This window comes from Gavialis gangeticus, unplaced genomic scaffold (genome assembly GCF_001723915.1).
Source record: "Gavialis gangeticus isolate Ggan-Ray unplaced genomic scaffold, GavGan_comp1, whole genome shotgun sequence".
Classification (NCBI taxonomy): Eukaryota; Metazoa; Chordata; order Crocodylia; family Gavialidae; genus Gavialis; species Gavialis gangeticus.
Window position 1 is genome coordinate 43,334,654 of NW_017728996.1, and position 17,871 is coordinate 43,352,524.

The window sequence follows — 17,871 nt, forward strand, 5'->3', positions numbered from 1 at the left end:
GCGCAGGCCCCGGCCGCAGTGTGGGGGGAGGCGGCTCGGAGCCCTGCTCAGCCCTTGGAGGCCGCGGTGCCGGCCGGAGCCGCCGCCCTGCAGAGCAAGTCACCCGGGGCAGAGTTTAGGTGCCAGGGTCGTGGGGCACCATCGGGCCCCTGATGCCTGCGGAGGCCAGCTCTTGCTGAGACGCCCTGAGGCCACGTTTCCCCTCCTTACCCGTCCTTCCTGCTCCTTCTGAATGTCGGGTCACGTCTGTGCGGGCGCCTGAACTCGGGGCCTAGCTCCTGGCCGCCGGATCTGAGGCTTTGACTACAGTGTCTTGCCATGCAGCGTGTACCTGGATTGAGGTGTTTCTGTTAGTGTAGTATGTGATGAACGTGGTGAATGGATGTCTTCTCCAAGTACCCCTCTGGAGCAGTGTTGATGCTGTCCCGTTTTATAAACCAGGCCCATTTTGTAAACCCGGAGCTGGGGCACAGAGGCTGCTTATCAGAGGTTACCCAGGGAATTACACCTGGGTTCTCAGAGACAGAAAAAAGCACCTGAGGCCAGCACTGTGAGCATCCTCTTTCAGATGTTTCCAGTCTAGCCAATGGTTTCGAGGACAGTGAGTGCTCTGATATCAGAAGTAAGAGCCAAGTCACCTGTTCCACCCAGATTTCCACATGAAGTAAGTTACAAAAGAGAGAAGCATCATTTGGTAGATGCCTTGAGATGGAGCTTTCCCTTGTGGGTACAGAAAGAGACCAGGAGCTCTGCTCTTTGGTTTACCACTGACCTTTGGTGGTTCTCCTAACATCTCTGTACCTAAATTTCTCTTTCTGTAAAATATATATTATAATATTCCTCGTAGAGGTGTTTTGAGGTCTTTGGTAGTTGTAGAAAAATGATGTAAAACAGTTGTTTTATCATCAATTTACTTGGTTATAAAAAAGGTGCCTGGGGACCTTTGCCTGGAATTTTCTGTCTGTTCTAATCTAGGCAGTAAATTCACAAGTGTGCTATCTGATATCCATCAGTGAAAGAAATGTTTCCTGATTGGTTACAGATGGCCTTCCTGGAGACTACAGTGATGGCTCATTTGAATTCTCTGACTGTATTTAACATTCTTACAAACTCACTTCACATAACCGTTTCTGCAGTTGGAGGTAGATCATGTCACAGGTTGCTAATTTGTTTCTTTAAAAGTTCCTTTTTAAACAATCCTAACAATGACATGTTTTTCTAAAAAGCTGATAGCAGTAACTAGGTCAGTGAAGGAAGGGACTAGGTCAGGAAAGGAAAGTGATTTTTCCTATTTGAGGTGATGGGTAACTTAGCCACTATGGAATTTTTTCAGCAAAAACAGTTTTACTGATAAGTTACATTTTCTGTTGTACAATGGGCTAATCTTGTGTTACTTAAAACAGTAGGAGTTTTGCAGTTGCATTCAATGGAAAACAGGGTCAGGCCCATAAAGGTGGCTTTAGCCACTTCTAATAAGAAGACTTCTGCAAGTCTTATAAAATCTCTGACATAAAACAGATTTGAGCTTTGCATGCTTGAAGGCAGGGTTTTGTTTCTTGAATATTTTATCTAGACTTCATAGGGAGCTTATAATCGTGAATAATATTTATATTTCCGTTTAATAGACATAAGTAGTGATGTGAATAAAAACAGGTAATGGACCTGATGAGCACATGTAAATACATGGCTTTGCTATATGGAAAGAGTGTCATTTACACAAACGTAGCTGCTGCTGTACTGTTAAGTTTTTCTTATCAAAGCGTTCACTGCAGCTAGCAGTCTGGGGTATAACGCTGACCCTTCCCTTAGTATAATACTGAGACGTGATCAGCTAGATTTTTTTTTTTCTCCTGTGCCAGGTACAAAATGCAAACCATAAGAAAGCTTAGGCACTTGACACAGCATATTGGAACTTACATCTTTTGATTGCTAACAAGTTTACTAAGATTTTGAGAACCTGCAGCCATTTTCTTTTTTAAAAAATCAAAAGTCGGTGAATCCAGTTATGAGAATAGCTGACAAAAAATCTTCCTTAGACAGTAACAATAATCAACCTGTAATGTATTCATGTCATCTCACGGTGAAAATATGTAGCGTACAACAGCTTTGGCATAAATGCAAAAGGTTATGTTTATCTGTTAGCCATGGGAGTGCCCATTAATGTCATCAGTATTTTTTTCCCTTTCCTTACCATATAAGGACAGAAGTACTGCTCTGCAGCAGAATAACTTGGGCCTTATAAGGCTAGTTGGTAAACCCTTGTTGAGTTATAGCTTGCAGAACAGGAAGTAAGAACTTGAACTTTAATCACCCTATGTTTTCTAAGTATATTGTATGCTCATCACAGTAAGAACAGTTTTAGCATGATAATAATTAACTTGCAGTATTGCTACTTTCCCAAAGTATTTTCGACCGGCATTTGCAAAAGTACTATCTGCAAACCCCACTTGCCAAAAAAAGTTTTGTTTTTCAAGTTGAAATATCTGTGTTCCTCTAAAAATCTTGTGGCTTGTAAGGAGTGCTGAGCCTTACAGCCTGATTACATGCCCAGTGAAAATAGAAAACTTGAGATAACATAGATGTTTAGGGATTTATTTTCTTTCTGTACCTAATCTTGCAGTCTCGCTGCCAGTTTTCTCAGTGACCTTTAATAGTTCATAAATGTGTATGTTTGCTCTGTGTGTGCAACTTCCATTTGTTCTAGTGGCAGTTTTACCACTGTAGTAGAAGGTAGAGATTGCCCCATATAGAAGCTGTTCTCATTTAAACTTACCACAGTGGAGTCTTAGTTGATGACAGGGACAGATTGGGGTGGAAGGGAAGTGGGGGGAAGGGAGGTGCACTGGTTCAATTGCACTGTACTGTAACTGTGTAGCGCACAGGTAGCGAGCTCTCTGCCGTTGATAGCTCTGGTCACTGCTGCCAAGTGCACCCTGCCGTGCCAGGGAGCTCTCCATCACACCTTTTCAGAATCCCCTCACCCATGACTAGGCCTCTTGCTATGGTTGTAAATAGTAACACCTAAAAATCTTCAGTCACAAAAGGGTACCAGTATTTGCAAGTAGTAGTTGTCAGGTATCACAGTTGCACTTTCCTGGAAGAACATATTGGGTAAATGTTGAAGTAAGTTTTCAATAACTTAAAATGTAGTTTGTTTTCTTGGAAGTAATATACCTTTTAAAATAGTGATCTTTTATTCTAAGCACTTCTCACCTGTGTGTCCTTTTGAAAAGAAGAGGGTTAATAAGGAAATTGTTTATAGAATCCCGTTACAGGACTTATTCTGTGACCAAAGCAGATGTAGCTTGAAAAATGTCTCAAGTGAAAGCTTGTAAAGAGGTATGCAGAAGACCAGAGAAGTAGATAATGCAAGGAAGACAAAGATGGAGGAAATAATGAGGAGGATGCTTATCACCGTACCCATTCACATGTCCTGTATCTGGCAGTTGTAGAACCCAGGACTTCTGTAATGTAAATTTAATTGCTAACATACCTGTTAGCATTGTATCTTCTGTAAACAACCCCCATCTATATCTTGCATTTACACTGTTTTCCAGTGTTTTAGCACTCCATTTGTGAGAGAGGTTTATGCAGATTCCTTCACTGATATATTGTAAGTGTGGGTATTCACTGTGCTAACTCACAGAGCTAATGCTTCCTACCTTCCTGTAGCTCAAAGAAGTAACGTGACTTCTTTTTTAGAAATAAGGGCAAATTCCTGCCCCTAGACTCGGGATTAATGCTGCACATCTTCTGTCAATACACTGGTCTGGGGCAGACCAGTTAGTTCATATAAAAAATTGCTACATTTAAACAAAGCTTTTAGTGTCTTTACTCTGTTCATAGCTGCAAGCTGAATGCACAAAACCAGGGGGGAAAAAATGGAACTGACGGTATGCCGTATTTTGTTAGTACAAGTTGTGTGGTATTTAGGTACTTCATATGAAATGGAGGACCAATAAATCCAATTGATGACTGTACATTTTAATGAAGGCATTGGTGGGGGTATGTGCACGCAGGCTACTTGATGGATTAGCGTAGGGTTCGTTCCATGTGCTTCCTCCCAACTTTCATTTTAATACTGTCTCAATGGTCCTTTACAAAAGACTTAGCTTATATTATGAATTTATTTTCTTTGCTTCCTTTATTTAGGCTGAGAGCGATGTAGCTTCTCTGAACAGACGTATCCAGCTGGTTGAGGAAGAGTTGGATCGTGCACAGGAGCGTTTGGCAACTGCTCTGCAAAAGCTGGAGGAAGCTGAGAAGGCAGCAGATGAGAGTGAAAGGTGAGTATGGCTCAATTTTTGATCAGTTCCCTATCCTTACAAATCAAATATAGTCACGTGTGAGTTAACCAAAAGTAAGCTAAACTACTGTTGTGTCTGATTGCCTGGGGTCAGTTTCACCTATGCATATGTGGACCTCAGCCAATCCTTCCCCTAATCCACAAAGACTTACTGAGCATTCAGGTTTTAATCTTAGTTTACATGCCAAGTGTAGAGATAATATTTTCAAGTATCCTTTGAATCGTTAGGGGCTGTGGAGATGATGCACACTGCTTCCCTGATAGAAGCCTGTATTTTGCATCACTCTTGGAGCACTCAAGAAAAATCTTACACAAAGACTAGATGGTCTGGAAAGGCAAACAGGAAAGGACTGGCAGTATGCAGTTTGTGCATCAGTGCAGCTTCTTATGCTCTTATGAATGCAGGATCAGGAGAATTTAGGATAGAATGTTCAAAAGCACTAGAGGTGCTTTAGGAGCCCAGGTCCCATTGGTGTTTGGACTTTTACACCATTGGCCTTTTACAAGTTATCTGTCACAACTTATTTCTTCTGGAAAGATCACTGAACATTTTACAGAGTGTGCATTTGTCAGCACTGACAGTGCAGCCACTTTAAGGTGAAAAAGCTTTGAACAGGTGCATGGCACATTGTGTAACAGCTAGGAAAGGGAATTTTTGTCAGGTGCCTGGAGTAAATCCCTGTAATTACAGAAAAAATATATTTTCTTGTGCAGAGCAGAAAGGATCTTAAATACAGGAGGTGTTACAGAATTTTAAATATCCACCTCAGAAATATGCCCTTTGCCAGTCTTCCAGGGATTTGGAGATGCAGTGCCAAGGAGCTGAAGTATTTAGCATGTGAGTTGTAGGGTACATTTTGTCCTTAGTCATTTTTTCTTAGGGGACTGAAAAGCAATTCCCATTGTCATACATTTTGAGGGGGAGAGAGCTAGTCACTACATTAAAAAAGTATGAAAAATCTACAGATATGGATGATTTCAGATGTCTGCTTAGTTGTGAGTTGCACAAACAACATAATGAACTATTTCTTCCTTTTAAATCTGACTCCCTTAGAGTTTATTCTTAGCCTGCAAGTGCAAGTACACAGAACTAAGCCCTGGAAATTTAATTTCACAGCGAAGTCAAATATCTCTGATGCTTCACTCATCTTAATCTAATGGCATGAGGGTTAGAGGTAAACTAGCAAACTCTAAACCTTGTATTTCCTGTTTTTCCTGTCTTCAGAGGAATGAAGGTCATTGAAAACAGAGCCCAAAAGGATGAAGAGAAAATGGAAATCCAGGAGATCCAACTTAAAGAAGCCAAGCATATTGCTGAGGAGGCTGACCGCAAATATGAAGAGGTCAGTTCTTGAGTGCAAATTGCAGAGCAGAGGCCATACAGACTCTGACTACAGCTATTTGGTTTTGTTTGTCATACAAGCACAAGAGGTCAGAAACACAGTGCTGCTCCCATGAAGGACTTATAGCAGAAGTGTACTCCCGGGTGTCTCCAGAGATGAGGCAGTTCTGTGTCTGCTGAAGAGCTTTGCTTATTCCTTAGCACAGCAGGCTGTTGGTCCAGCAGCTAAAATTGGTACCAACAGGATTAAATGAAGCTAACCTGTCAGTTCTCTTACCATGTGGTTTGACACCACACAGTTAGTGTCATGGCATCTTGCTATGCTACACTTGCACCAAAATGGTTGAGAGAAGAATCCCTGCCTCCTTCAGAGAAGCTATCAGAAAAAGAAAAAATACTCTTGAACTATTAACATATTTTTTATCTAGTTGAGGATGGTCCTGCTTTGAGCAGGGGGTTGGGCTAGATGACTTCCAGAAATCCCTTCCGACCCTAATTTTCTATGATTCTGTCACATTAGCTGATATTTTCCATGGGCTCCATTCCCAATGTACGGTAATATGAATGGAACTTTTTGAGTAAAAAAAGGTCTGGTTGACTTGTAAACTCATTTTTTTTTGGAGTAGGGAAACTTTGTACCAAGGGGGACCAAAGGCGAATGGGTAAGACCCTGTTTCCCCCGAGCACCTCCCGGAGTAACAAGGAATAATGGCCACAAACTGATTGAGAGTAGGTTCAGGCTACACATCAGGAGGCACTACTTCAGAGTCAGGGTGGCCAGGATCTGGAACCAGCTTCCAAGGGAAGTGGTGCTGCTTCCTACCTTAGGGGTCTTTAAAAGGAGACTTGATAATTACCTAGCTGGGGTCATATGAGCTTAAGCTTACCAGGGGACGTGTGAGCCCAGTATTCATTCCTGCCCAGGGCAGGGGGTCAGACGTGATGATCTGCTCAGGTCCCTTCTGACCTTACATCCGTAAACCTATAATGCTATGGAAAAGGCTTGATCCTTTATTTAGATTATTCTAGCAAGAAATATTACCCAAGGCATTGACTGCATTAGCACAGAGCTTGCAATAACACATGATTTTTATATTTGCCTCTTATAGGTAGCGCGTAAATTGGTAATTATTGAGAGTGATCTTGAGAGGGCTGAGGAACGCGCTGAACTTTCGGAAGGGTAAGGGATCGAACTTCCCCAGGAAGTGCGTGAGGTGCTGCAAGACAGTAACTGTAACAGCATGAAATGTTGGCAGTACACTGTATGTGTTCAGCTCAAAGCTATGATTTGCTCATTTACTGTAATGATTGAGATAAACAGTAAACACCCAAGTAAATGTGTGTGTATGTATATGTGTATGTGTTGTCACTGCATGCTCTACCTGCACACTGATTTTGTGAATGGCTTTTGTGCATTTCATGTGTTCACTAACAGCCAAGTCCGACAGCTGGAAGAACAGTTAAGAATAATGGATCAAACCTTGAAAGCATTAATGGCTGCAGAGGATAAGGTACTGATACTAATATACAGTTTTTAGGTTTAGCTGCAACCCAAATCTTTCAGCTTTCCTAGCCCATCGGTAATAATGAATGAATCCTCACTGCATTCTTTACTTTCTTTGCATCTTGCTTTGGTGGCTTTCTTAGTCTCTTATTCATTTTTACCTTTACAACCAATCTTTTGTGCAGCCAGAAAAGAAGCTGAACTATCTCATAGTTAAAGGATGTTTAAGCACTCTAAGTAAGCTCAGTGCTGTAGAAAATAATTGCTTTTTAAAAAAATATTTTAAAGATAATTCTGGCACTGAAGGATTGCTTTCAATTCTGTGATGGCTTCAGCTACTTTCTAGGCCGTTCTTTTGCTCCATAATTGTTTTCATTTTTCTCTATCTTTTTCCCCCCCCTTTTTTCCTATTTCTTTGGCTTGACTGGTCTTCCACCTGCCCCCTTTCCTGCCTCTGTTCCAAAATAATAGCAAATGTGCTGAGCTTGAAGAGGAGTTGAAAACTGTGACCAACAACCTGAAGTCGCTGGAGGCTCAGGCTGAGAAGGTAGGCTAGAGCCTTATGTGAAAGCATGTCACTTGGCAAGTAATTAATCCAAAAGGCCTACATTTTTTTTTTTAAATATTTGCACAGTATTTCATTAAGGCCGTATGATAAATAGAAGCATTTGGACCTGTTACTTAGCTGGTATTTGGCCATATTCCAGAATCATGAGAATCATTACTCAAATAAAGATTCAATCAGTGTTAACAGTTCAACCGTATATAAAACTGTAATATATATTATGTGCTGTGTCATGCAGCTTTAGTATTAAGATATTATCTTGCCTTTAACCTATCTTCCCACTTTAAAATTTTAGGGTTAAATTCTGCCCTGAGTTACCACTACCTAGTCCCATGCATTTTAGAGCAAAACTTGGTTCTTGTAATAAATAAACCAAAACATGATCATGGTTCCTTGTAGAAGAAAATACACTGCACCATTAACTATGCTGATATGAGGGTAATGTTACATTGGAAGATTTGTCATGCATGTTATATTTTCCTAGACCAAATACTTGGTCTAACATCTGTGATACTCTTTCTAATTGCAGTACTCACAGAAGGAAGACAAATATGAAGAGGAGATTAAAGTCCTGACCGACAAACTGAAGGAGGTAAAATTTGAGCAATTCTGTAACAAATCTTACAATAACACTCTGTCTCTTAATATGAAGTAGTCAGTTTATGGATAATAGTAGTATGTTAAATGCCTGCTCATAAAAAAGAGCATTTTACAATACAAGCAATTCTGGCTTTGTATTATGTGCATAAAAATACAGTAAGTACAGCAGTCGAGATGGTCGGGGATGTGATATTAGGTCCATGTTGCATATAAAGTGCAATGTACTTAAAAAGAAAAAAGGTGCACTTAAAAACCACTGCTGTGTTGTTTTTCTCATACTTATAATTGCTTTTGTACCTCTAGATATATCATAAATGTCCTAAAATTACTTCTGTGTTTTTTGACATGTACATTCTTAACCTCAGGCTGAAACTCGTGCTGAATTTGCTGAGAGATCAGTAACCAAGCTGGAGAAGAGCATTGATGACCTAGAAGGTATGATTCTTCTTTTTCTCACTTGCTACCAAATACAAAGCTTGTGCCCACCTGTATATACTTTAGTGTATGTCCTGCAAGTTCTTACTTATGTGACCAGTCCCATGCCAACAAAAGAAAATAATCCTTTAAGTAGAATGTGAAGAATACCCCCTAAACCAATATAGTATTTTCCAGTCTAGATTTATTATTGACTTGCCAGGTTAGGTGGACAGTGTTTTGCTCTTGCCTTTTTTCTTTTTTCTTTTATATTCTGAGACCTGTTTTCCTTTAAACTCTTCTACTTGGCTATATGGAGAAGGTAAATAATCAGAAAATAAAATGAATACCCTGGTTTAATTGTTTATAATTATCAGCAAGGAGCAGTATTTTGTTTGGTTGTTAGGAATGTTGCAAGCTAATTCGATTTATGACTGGGAGTAAGCACAGGTCAGCGCAACTATTTTTTGAAATAGAATACTTGTTGTTGTCCAGTAAAACCAGTGCATTGTGTACACATCAAGAAGCTGAGATGATTTGATAGAGGACAAGGAATTTGTTTTGGATACTTTAGAATCTTTCAGAATTTTAGCAAAGTACTTTTTATGCTCTAGAGAAATCACTTGTGCTTTCTAATTTAAAAATATTTCCCTTGAAAATGTGCTACTTTAATGTTACAATAAAATTTCTTGCTTGGTATAGGAGACCTGTCTTGAGCTAGAGGTCTTTAAAGGGTATGAAAGAACCAGCCAACTGCACAGTGGTCAGTGACTCAGTTTTAAAAAAAAAAAGAGCAAGAAAGGGAAAGCAAAAAAGAAAAAAGTTAAGATGCTTGGGAAGAACAAAACCTCTGGAAAAAAGCTGTTTCAGAGTAGCAAACACTGTAATATCTGTTCAAAGAATAATGGATGTAGAAAGCTCAGTTCTACCACAGCAGTATTTTTAGATCTGTAACTTGTTGCATGTGCCTATACAACTTGTAGAATACAAGCAAATACAGTTTAGCAAAATGGTAACTGTATTTTCTTTTCATGCTTGATTTTCTTCGGCTTTATCTTTCTCAGCTTGGCTTGCCAGTGATGCAGTAATATTCATTGACTTTTCATGTAAAGCTACTTTCTGTTTTTATTCCTTCCTAATTTATATTTGATTTGTTTTTGTTCTTTGTCTACTACACCACTTCCTTCTGTGCACTATTCCCTTTTCCTGCCACTGCTTCCGGATGGTATCCCATGCCACCACCTTCACCTTCCATCACTTGACCTTACACCATTTCCTCGCACATCTCCGTCTTCCCCTGGGAAATATTAGATGAGTTATATGCTCAGAAACTGAAGTACAAAGCGATCAGCGAGGAGCTGGACCACACTCTCAACGATATGACTTCCATGTAAATGTCCTCTTCGCCTGTGCCTGCGCTACTTTCCTGATTGCTTAGCTGCAGTCTTATGAAATTAAACTCTCTAGGGCAAACAAATTCTCTTAGTTTGTTCAAGCATGTAAAATATAGCTATTTTTTTTGTCTTGGTAAAAAGTAGGCAAGTACTTTTTGCCTGTCCTAGTGAATTTTCTTAAGAGTTTTTCAAGATTAGCTTTATAAACTCATGTTTGCATTTTCATTTTGGATCCATGAATTGGCCTTTCCTTATAGTTGTCTTGCTTAATTCGCTTTTACTTTCTCATTTTCAGTTTGCTTCTGTTCAGATATGTTACACAGACCACCATTTTAAAGTTGCCAGAATAGAAATGTTTCAGTATGTGCTATACAATGGGCTTTCTTCAGAGTTTGTTTTACTCTTGTGAGTAGTAACTACCTCTGGTAAAGAATCTACTCTGAAAATTTCAGTGTAGTCTGGGATTTAAATAACGTGTTTCATTCATTTTTTAGTAGTGTTTCTTAGTTTTCTGGCCTGCCCTAATATCTCAACAGCTATTGCTAATGACAAAATACTTTTAAGACCTTCTATTAAAAAAGGGACACAGATTTGGAATGTGGTCTTGAGTCTTCGAAAATATCTACACATATTTTACTGGTAGTGATAGAAATAGCTCAAGACAGAACTATTGCAACACTGGCTTTAGTTAACATGCAGTTAAGGGAAGAAATATGAAAAGTAGTAAAACTGCAAGGTTGGTAAGAATATGACCAACCCATGATGTGCCTGGCAGTCTAGTATTTGTAACAGACTGAATTTTCTGATAGATACTAAAGACAGGGAACAGGAGTCAACTGTGCTGAAACCTTTAAATTCTTCCTCCCCATAGTGATGCTCTTGTGCATAAATTTTGAAAAACTGACAAAGCAGAACTTGGCCAATTGTGGTGCACTCTAAATTATGCCAGTAGATATTCCTTCTGCATCCAAAGGATCTGGAGTTCCAGTATTTTAGTAAATGTTAGGCTTTGGGTAGAGCTACAAATGTGGTTTGCATGTGTTAAAAATTTAAAATTATCCTATCTAATTTAAAAAAATCCCTTGGTGCACAAATTATTACCTTTGCCATACCTTGTAAGGATTAGAAAGTTGTGGTGGTCTAATATTATCTGTTTTGCATGTTTTGATTCTAAATCGGAAAATACTTTTAGTGGCTCTTCACACTAACATCTTTATGCACAAATTGCAGGCCTCTGGGTTTTCCTGTGCAGAGAACTAAACGTAGTTTCTTGCATGCATTAGCAACTATACTAGCATAACGTAAATCTAAGAGATGTCCAATTTGAAAGCAATGCCACAGGCTTTGGAGATTTCTTTGTTGTAACAGCTTGTCTGTAATGAGCTTTGAATTATAGTTGTGAGGTTTTTCTTCTTTCTTTTGTTAGTAAGTGGACTTTAAGTAAGGGAGAGAGCATTCAGAACTGACTCTCAGCTATAAATACATTTACCCATCTAAGTGTAAATGAGGCATTGCTGTGACATTCCAGTAGTAGGTGTGGGATGGTATTTTACTAGCAGTCTAGCTTGGCATGCTTAGTTCTGCTGTGCTATTGCTGTTTCTTTCCCTTTATTTCTTTCCATTATGCCATTTTCATTTTCCACCTTTTCCAACTTTTTCTTCATGCAGATAAATTTCTTTGCTTCACCTGTAAAAAGACATCTTCGTCCAACTGGATTAAACCACCTTTCCAAGCTCTTGGATGTTTCATGGGCTCACTGTCCTGCCTTCCAGCTTACCTTGATCCTTTTCTTTTAGACTCCTGTCTCAGGATATTGCTCTTTGTGCCTTCTATTGTACAGAAACTCTACTTCTTTCAATGTAAAATAAAACATCCCACTGTGTAAGCTGTATCCCTTTTGCTATTCTTTTGCCTTTTATTTATTGAAAACTATTAATAAAGTTAAAAATCTGCTTTTTGCCATTAGGAATCTATTTTTGGCTGCCTTTCCCTTCTTTACTTTTCTACCCTTTTTCACAAACCTTTTGCTTGGTTATCAAAAATGTAAAACCAATAATATTAGCTTGTGGGGTGACAGTGCTACACCTGGGTATCCTAAATTGATCACTTCTGTAGTGGGATCTTCATTTTTTCCCCCTCAAATTAAAATGCAGATAATATGAGACTCAGGCTCAGTGGGGTTTTTTTTAGGTTTTTATTCTTGGGCCAAAATCTGCAAGCATACAATTCCCACTGAGGTAATTTGGTCATGGGAGCATAGCTGAGAGTGCAAGTTGGCCCTTAGAGATCTCTTGGCAGTTACATTTTTCCAGAGTCCAGAATTTCCTATTAGCTTGATACTAAAGACTTCCTGCCTTACATAAGTGCATTCATCATTTAACTTTTCAGGGAAATAACTTTTAAAGGGATAATGTCAGGTCAAAAATCACTTTTTTCTAAATAAAAACACCAGATTACCTGGTCTCTGATTAACTATATGAGTTCTGGAGCTATGGAAATCCGTAGATGTTGTTTACTTTTTAAATTTTACTACCTAGGTTGGGGGAAAATGCAGTGGAGTTTCACTTTAATCTTTAATCAGTTTTACAATTTTGTGTTGGCATAAAATTCAAAGTTTGAGTTGCAAAGAAATGCTTTAAAAATTAAATCAGTCTTGTAATTGTCAGTAGTTAACTCATACTGCCCTGCCTTCATTACATATTAAATTAAAAGTTTTCATTGGTCTCTGGCCCTTTAAATCTTTGTTCTGAAAAACCTAAATGGTGGGTTCATATTGACCTTGACATTGTTCTTTTAAGTATAGAACATGAAATTATTGTCATTTTTTGCTCTCCTATGTTATATATAATTACAAGTGCAGTGGTATTTCTTTAAATTCATTGCAACTATTCTAACTTCATTTTGTTCATAATGAGGGGAAAATTAAAATAGTTTTTACATTAAAGTAAATATCAGTTTAAATTAAATTGACTTCTAATTACTCCTTTCATTAGATTTTGTTACTAAAGTTTCCAAAGCTTGTAAAACATAAATCAGCTCAAATCAGTGTACCTAAATTTACTGTTCCGTACCCTGATATTCATACTTAATTGCATATCACTCCCATGTAAATGGTAATGTGGAGTTGCCTTAGAGAGCTATTATTTTTTTTTAACTTTTCTCTAATGTATAGTACTCCATGAGGCTTGAAAATGCATCCTTCCCTCTTGCAGTCCTTTCATAATTGGTAATTTCTTTTTTTTCCTCTCTTGTTTTGGTTCTAATTGGAAATCAACACTCTTTTCCATTTCTGTTTTTTGATTATTTTTTTTTGTCAATTTCACCTCGTAGCATCTTTTCATAACATGATACCATGCTTGATCTGAATATTGATCATTAGAAAATCTGAACCAGGTGAGGATAGAGAAACTCAAGGTTTTTTGGTGGTGTGTGTTTGTTTTATTTTGGTTTTTTATTTAGTTTTTTTTTTTGTTTTTTTCAACTTTCGTCAAATCTAAAAAAGCCTCATAGATTTAGTTCTTCTCAAAAGAATTATAACCCGTAAAATAAAGATGTGTAATTTGGACAATCTTCATATTGGCCGATAACTATACAATTATCAAGTGTAATGCTTAAACCTTCCTGTTCCTGTTTTTATATATATACACACGTTTAAAAGTTGGAAAACTTGAGATCAAGATGTTCAAGTCTGACTAGTGATTTTTAGAATTAGTTTTAGTTTGGGCGTCTAGAATTTAATTTTTTTGCCTCAAATAAAAAAAGAAAGTGTTATGATACAAACAAATATGCAGCTCTTAGTTCAAATTACAACACCATATTTTTTTGAAGAATCACTATATAGATTTTGATATTCAGAGTGGATGCTTGGCTATCTTGAGATTTTGGAGAGTGTTTCCAAGTGTGATTTAATGTGTAACATTGCAGTGATGAAGAGGGATGCTAAGGCAGTCTGTCATTGGTAACAGCCCCGGGTTCTGGGCTATCTTCTGATCTTACCTGGCTCAGGTGTTTTCCATTTGTTGCACAAATGTGTCCTGTGGCCTTGTATGGCCTGGTCACTGCTGTAGGATGATGTATATTGTTGTTGTAGCTCTCAGGTGTGTTGTCTGAATGGCAAAACAGATTGTTCTGCACACTGGAAAAACTGGGTATGAACGGTCAAAATATTCATGTAAAATAGTCTCAATTCATATTTATGCTGTCAATAAAAATACAGAACAAGAGAAGGAAACAGAATACATTGTCATGGAACAATCCTAACTAGATTTTCTGTTTTAATACTGTAGCTGTATGTGTGGTGTTTGATCCTGAAGCTCACCTGTCATGACAGTCCTTGAGTATTTTGCTCTACTCAAGCAGAATGGCAGCTTGCACTTATTGTTTCACCTGAATATTGCCTACTGTGAAGCCTGTCACATGTACATGTGTGAATCTCATATTACATTCATGGGCTTTAAATCCTCCTCATTTTAGTAATTGGGAAATGCACCTTAGTTTCCCAAAGCTACTTCAGTTGCCAAATCACACAATACAGAGAACATGCAGTTAGTCATGCAGGGCTTGATCTAGTTGTGTTAAACTGAACGCTGAGACTCCAAGAGACTCACTGAAAAGGGTGCAGTGATTTCAGTGTCTGTTACACTTAGCCAAGATGCAGTTGATTTCACTAAGCTAGTGCACTTCTTCAGTTATAAAGCCTGACTATACAATTGCTTTCAGTCACGTGAAGTTTAGCTATGAAATTGTGCCATGTCTTGTGTACTTGCACAAAATGATGGTAGTCCTAAAACAAACACTGGCACAGTTGCTGCTGCACGCAGGTCTAGGTTTAGAAGTCACACTACATTTCATATGGTTTCACTTGGGAGGTACTTTTGGGTCTGCCTTTTGTTTTTTTTCTCACTATTGATCTGTCCCACAATCTAATCCCACAAGAGGAGTGTTAGAGAAGTTCTTCAAAGGTTGTAGTAGATGTTCCTTGGGTTTTTGGAGTAGGTATTTATAATTCTAGTACTCTGGTGACTAAAGGTAAGGAAAGGAATTTCTCTCTGTTTTACTAGTTACTGAACTGTCTTGTGACCTAGTTCGTATTAACTCTTACTTATCTTTATTTTCTGTCTAATCTTTCTTCATTCTGCCTTTTTTCCTTTTAACTTGCTTGCTGACTGTACAGACCAACTCTACCAGCAACTTGAGCAAAAGAGTCGCCTAACTAATGAACTAAATTTGGCATTGAATGAGGATTAAACTTTGGTGTGGATATACTGTCAGCTGTTTTTAAACATAAACTTACCTAAATTCCTCAAGAATGAATAAATCCATGTAGAAATATGCAAGAAACCTGTAAATTGATATTCAAGGTATTTTATCTACTATAAATTAATGGATGACATTTTCAAATAATGCTGGAAAAATGTGGAAGTGCCCCTTGTGATATGGCTCCTTTAAATGTGTGTCTTGGAGCAGCGGCACATTGTCTTTGTGTAATAGGTATATCCTTTCCACTATACTACCAGTTAGTCTTTGGCCAATAGTATTTAAAAACCAGCACCCTTTCTTGTAGAAAACTTATTCTTTCATTTTAGTTCCCATTATAATTTGGACCTAAGCGTTTCACTGGCTACTAGGGGAAGTGAGGGCGGAGAGGGGATGTTAGCCAAGATTTCCAATTTCAAAACCAAAATAAAATATTCCCAGCTCTTTCATAACTGGAAATTTAGTGCTCTGTTTTGAGTTTACAATGAAATGGCCTTATTTTTGGGTGAAAGCAGCCTTAGAAATAGGAGCCCCATCTTAAAATACCTAGTCAGTTTAAAGGTATGCTTGCATCAGCATAAAGTTGTTGTTATTGGATTCTGGTAGCATGTAGCTCCAGAACATTGTGCTTATATATTGTCATATAAGAGTGTTAAATGACCGCTCTATAAAAGTGTGCATGCAGCGTAAAACTACTAACTGCCAATAAAACACCTTTTCATTATATTTTAATAGCCAAAATAATATGTTAATTTTCTCAGAAGCCATTTAATTGGAAGGGGGTTGTTTTTGTGTTTTCTTCTCTGCAAGTTCTGAATTATGATGCAGCTTGAAAAGTGTGAATGTTTTTGGAGTACAGAATCATAAATTCTGTCCTTCTTGGTGGTTTGATTGTTGTAAATTCCACCCCCTTCTTTTTATAATCCTCTCTCCCCCCCACGCCCCCCCAAGCCAAGTGGCTTATGAACCTTACAAACATCTTACCTCTTTTGACAATGGTCAGTTTTTTAGACATGTAGCTGCACAACAGTTCAGAACTTGCATCACTTGAAGTTCACTTGATTGTTTTGGATCTTTTGTCATTCTCTTGGCTAAAGATGCTTGTATTTATGAGCATGCATATATCTCATCCTTCTAAACTCCTCCATGATAAAAGATGATTGCATGCTTTCATGTTGAGAAATTGATGCATCCAAAGAACTGTTATTCATGTCTTAATTTTTTAATTCCATAACAGAGAAAGTGGCACATGCCAAAGAAGAAAACCTTAGTATGCATCAGATGTTGGATCAAACTTTACTGGAGTTAAACAACATGTGAAAACCTTCTTAGATGCAACCACATTATTTTTGTTTTTACACCTGCTTGCCATGAAACCCCTTAAACATGTTTTTATTTTAGTTTCACCAGTCACAAGAACATCTGCTTACCTACCAGGCAGGGGTCAGGGAAACCAAAATGGGCAAGCCATATGCGGGTTAAACTATTATGGTTTAAATGTGCCATTTCCCAACCTGATGTCGCCTACACTTTGTAGAGAGTTAAGCAATACAGTATGCTTAGTCTGTCTAGGAATCCTTGCTGCGGCAGAAAGTGTCCCACCTTTAAGTGCCAACTGTATTTGACAAGAAGGCTTTGTAATGTTGGAGAGACAGATCAGGTGCGGACTGGTGCTACTTTTAACAAAGGATACAACAGTGGGCTTTTAGTTTGATACTGTACAATTCAAATGTTTGTGCAGCATGGTAATTTATTTTATCTGAGTTTTATTGATCTGTGAAGATTTGAACCTTCTGTGCCTTCGAATTCAGTAAAACAAAGGGATAGGCAAGAAGCAAAATATTTAAGACTCTGATTTTTTTTTTTTTTTTTTTAACTAGTAGACTTGCAGCTCATTACAAATGTGTAGGTCAGCATTTCAACTTGAGTATTCATTCCACTGTATTTTTCATGTTGAAATTGAAAGATTCATTAAATTCAGGAGAAAACGTGAATTTGGTAGAGATTGTTTTAAATTGTATTTTATTCGTGTTGAGTTGGGAGGGGGGATTATAAATTGGTATTTCCCTCACTTTATTTTACACACTTTCTTTTAAGCAGTTTTAAAATTATGCCTGTATGTAAACATTGTATAATGATATGAAATAAAATGCACATTTTAGGACATTTTTTAAATGTTGGCCTCCTGTGATTTATGTCTTTCATTGTACGAAATAATTATCTATGCAAGGCATGCGCATGCAGGGGTTGCTCGTAAGAATAAAATATATTGACACACTGACTTTCCCTGTTCTGTTCTGTAAGAACAGAGTCAAAATAAGTGCTATATTATTTTCCAGCCCTGCACTGAGGAATTTGGAAACTGTTCAAAAATACACCTCAAAATTAGGATACTGAGTTTGGCTTCACAGCTGAGTTTGAGTCCTGCCTTCACACACAAACCATTAACTTTAAATGTGAAACTGTTGACTCAAAAAGGCTAGCCAATC

The 17,871-nt window shown here is 38.0% G+C and overlaps 1 protein-coding gene across 1 annotated transcript in view; it reads left to right on the forward strand.

The window, feature by feature from the left end:
- The window catches only part of TPM1 (tropomyosin 1 (alpha)), a 210,128-nt gene extending 192,571 nt beyond the window's left edge, over positions 1–17,557 (forward strand). Inside the window, exons 3-9 of the mRNA XM_019503833.1 lie at positions 4,153–4,286; positions 5,532–5,649; positions 6,758–6,828; positions 7,084–7,159; positions 8,247–8,309; positions 8,683–8,752; positions 16,620–17,557. Coding sequence (XP_019359378.1) covers positions 4,153–4,286; positions 5,532–5,649; positions 6,758–6,828; positions 7,084–7,159; positions 8,247–8,309; positions 8,683–8,752; positions 16,620–16,702 — 615 coding nt within the window. The 3' untranslated portion in view covers positions 16,703–17,557. The remainder of the gene's footprint in view (positions 1–4,152; positions 4,287–5,531; positions 5,650–6,757; positions 6,829–7,083; positions 7,160–8,246; positions 8,310–8,682; positions 8,753–16,619) is intronic.
- The last annotated feature ends 314 nt before the right edge of the window (positions 17,558–17,871 follow it).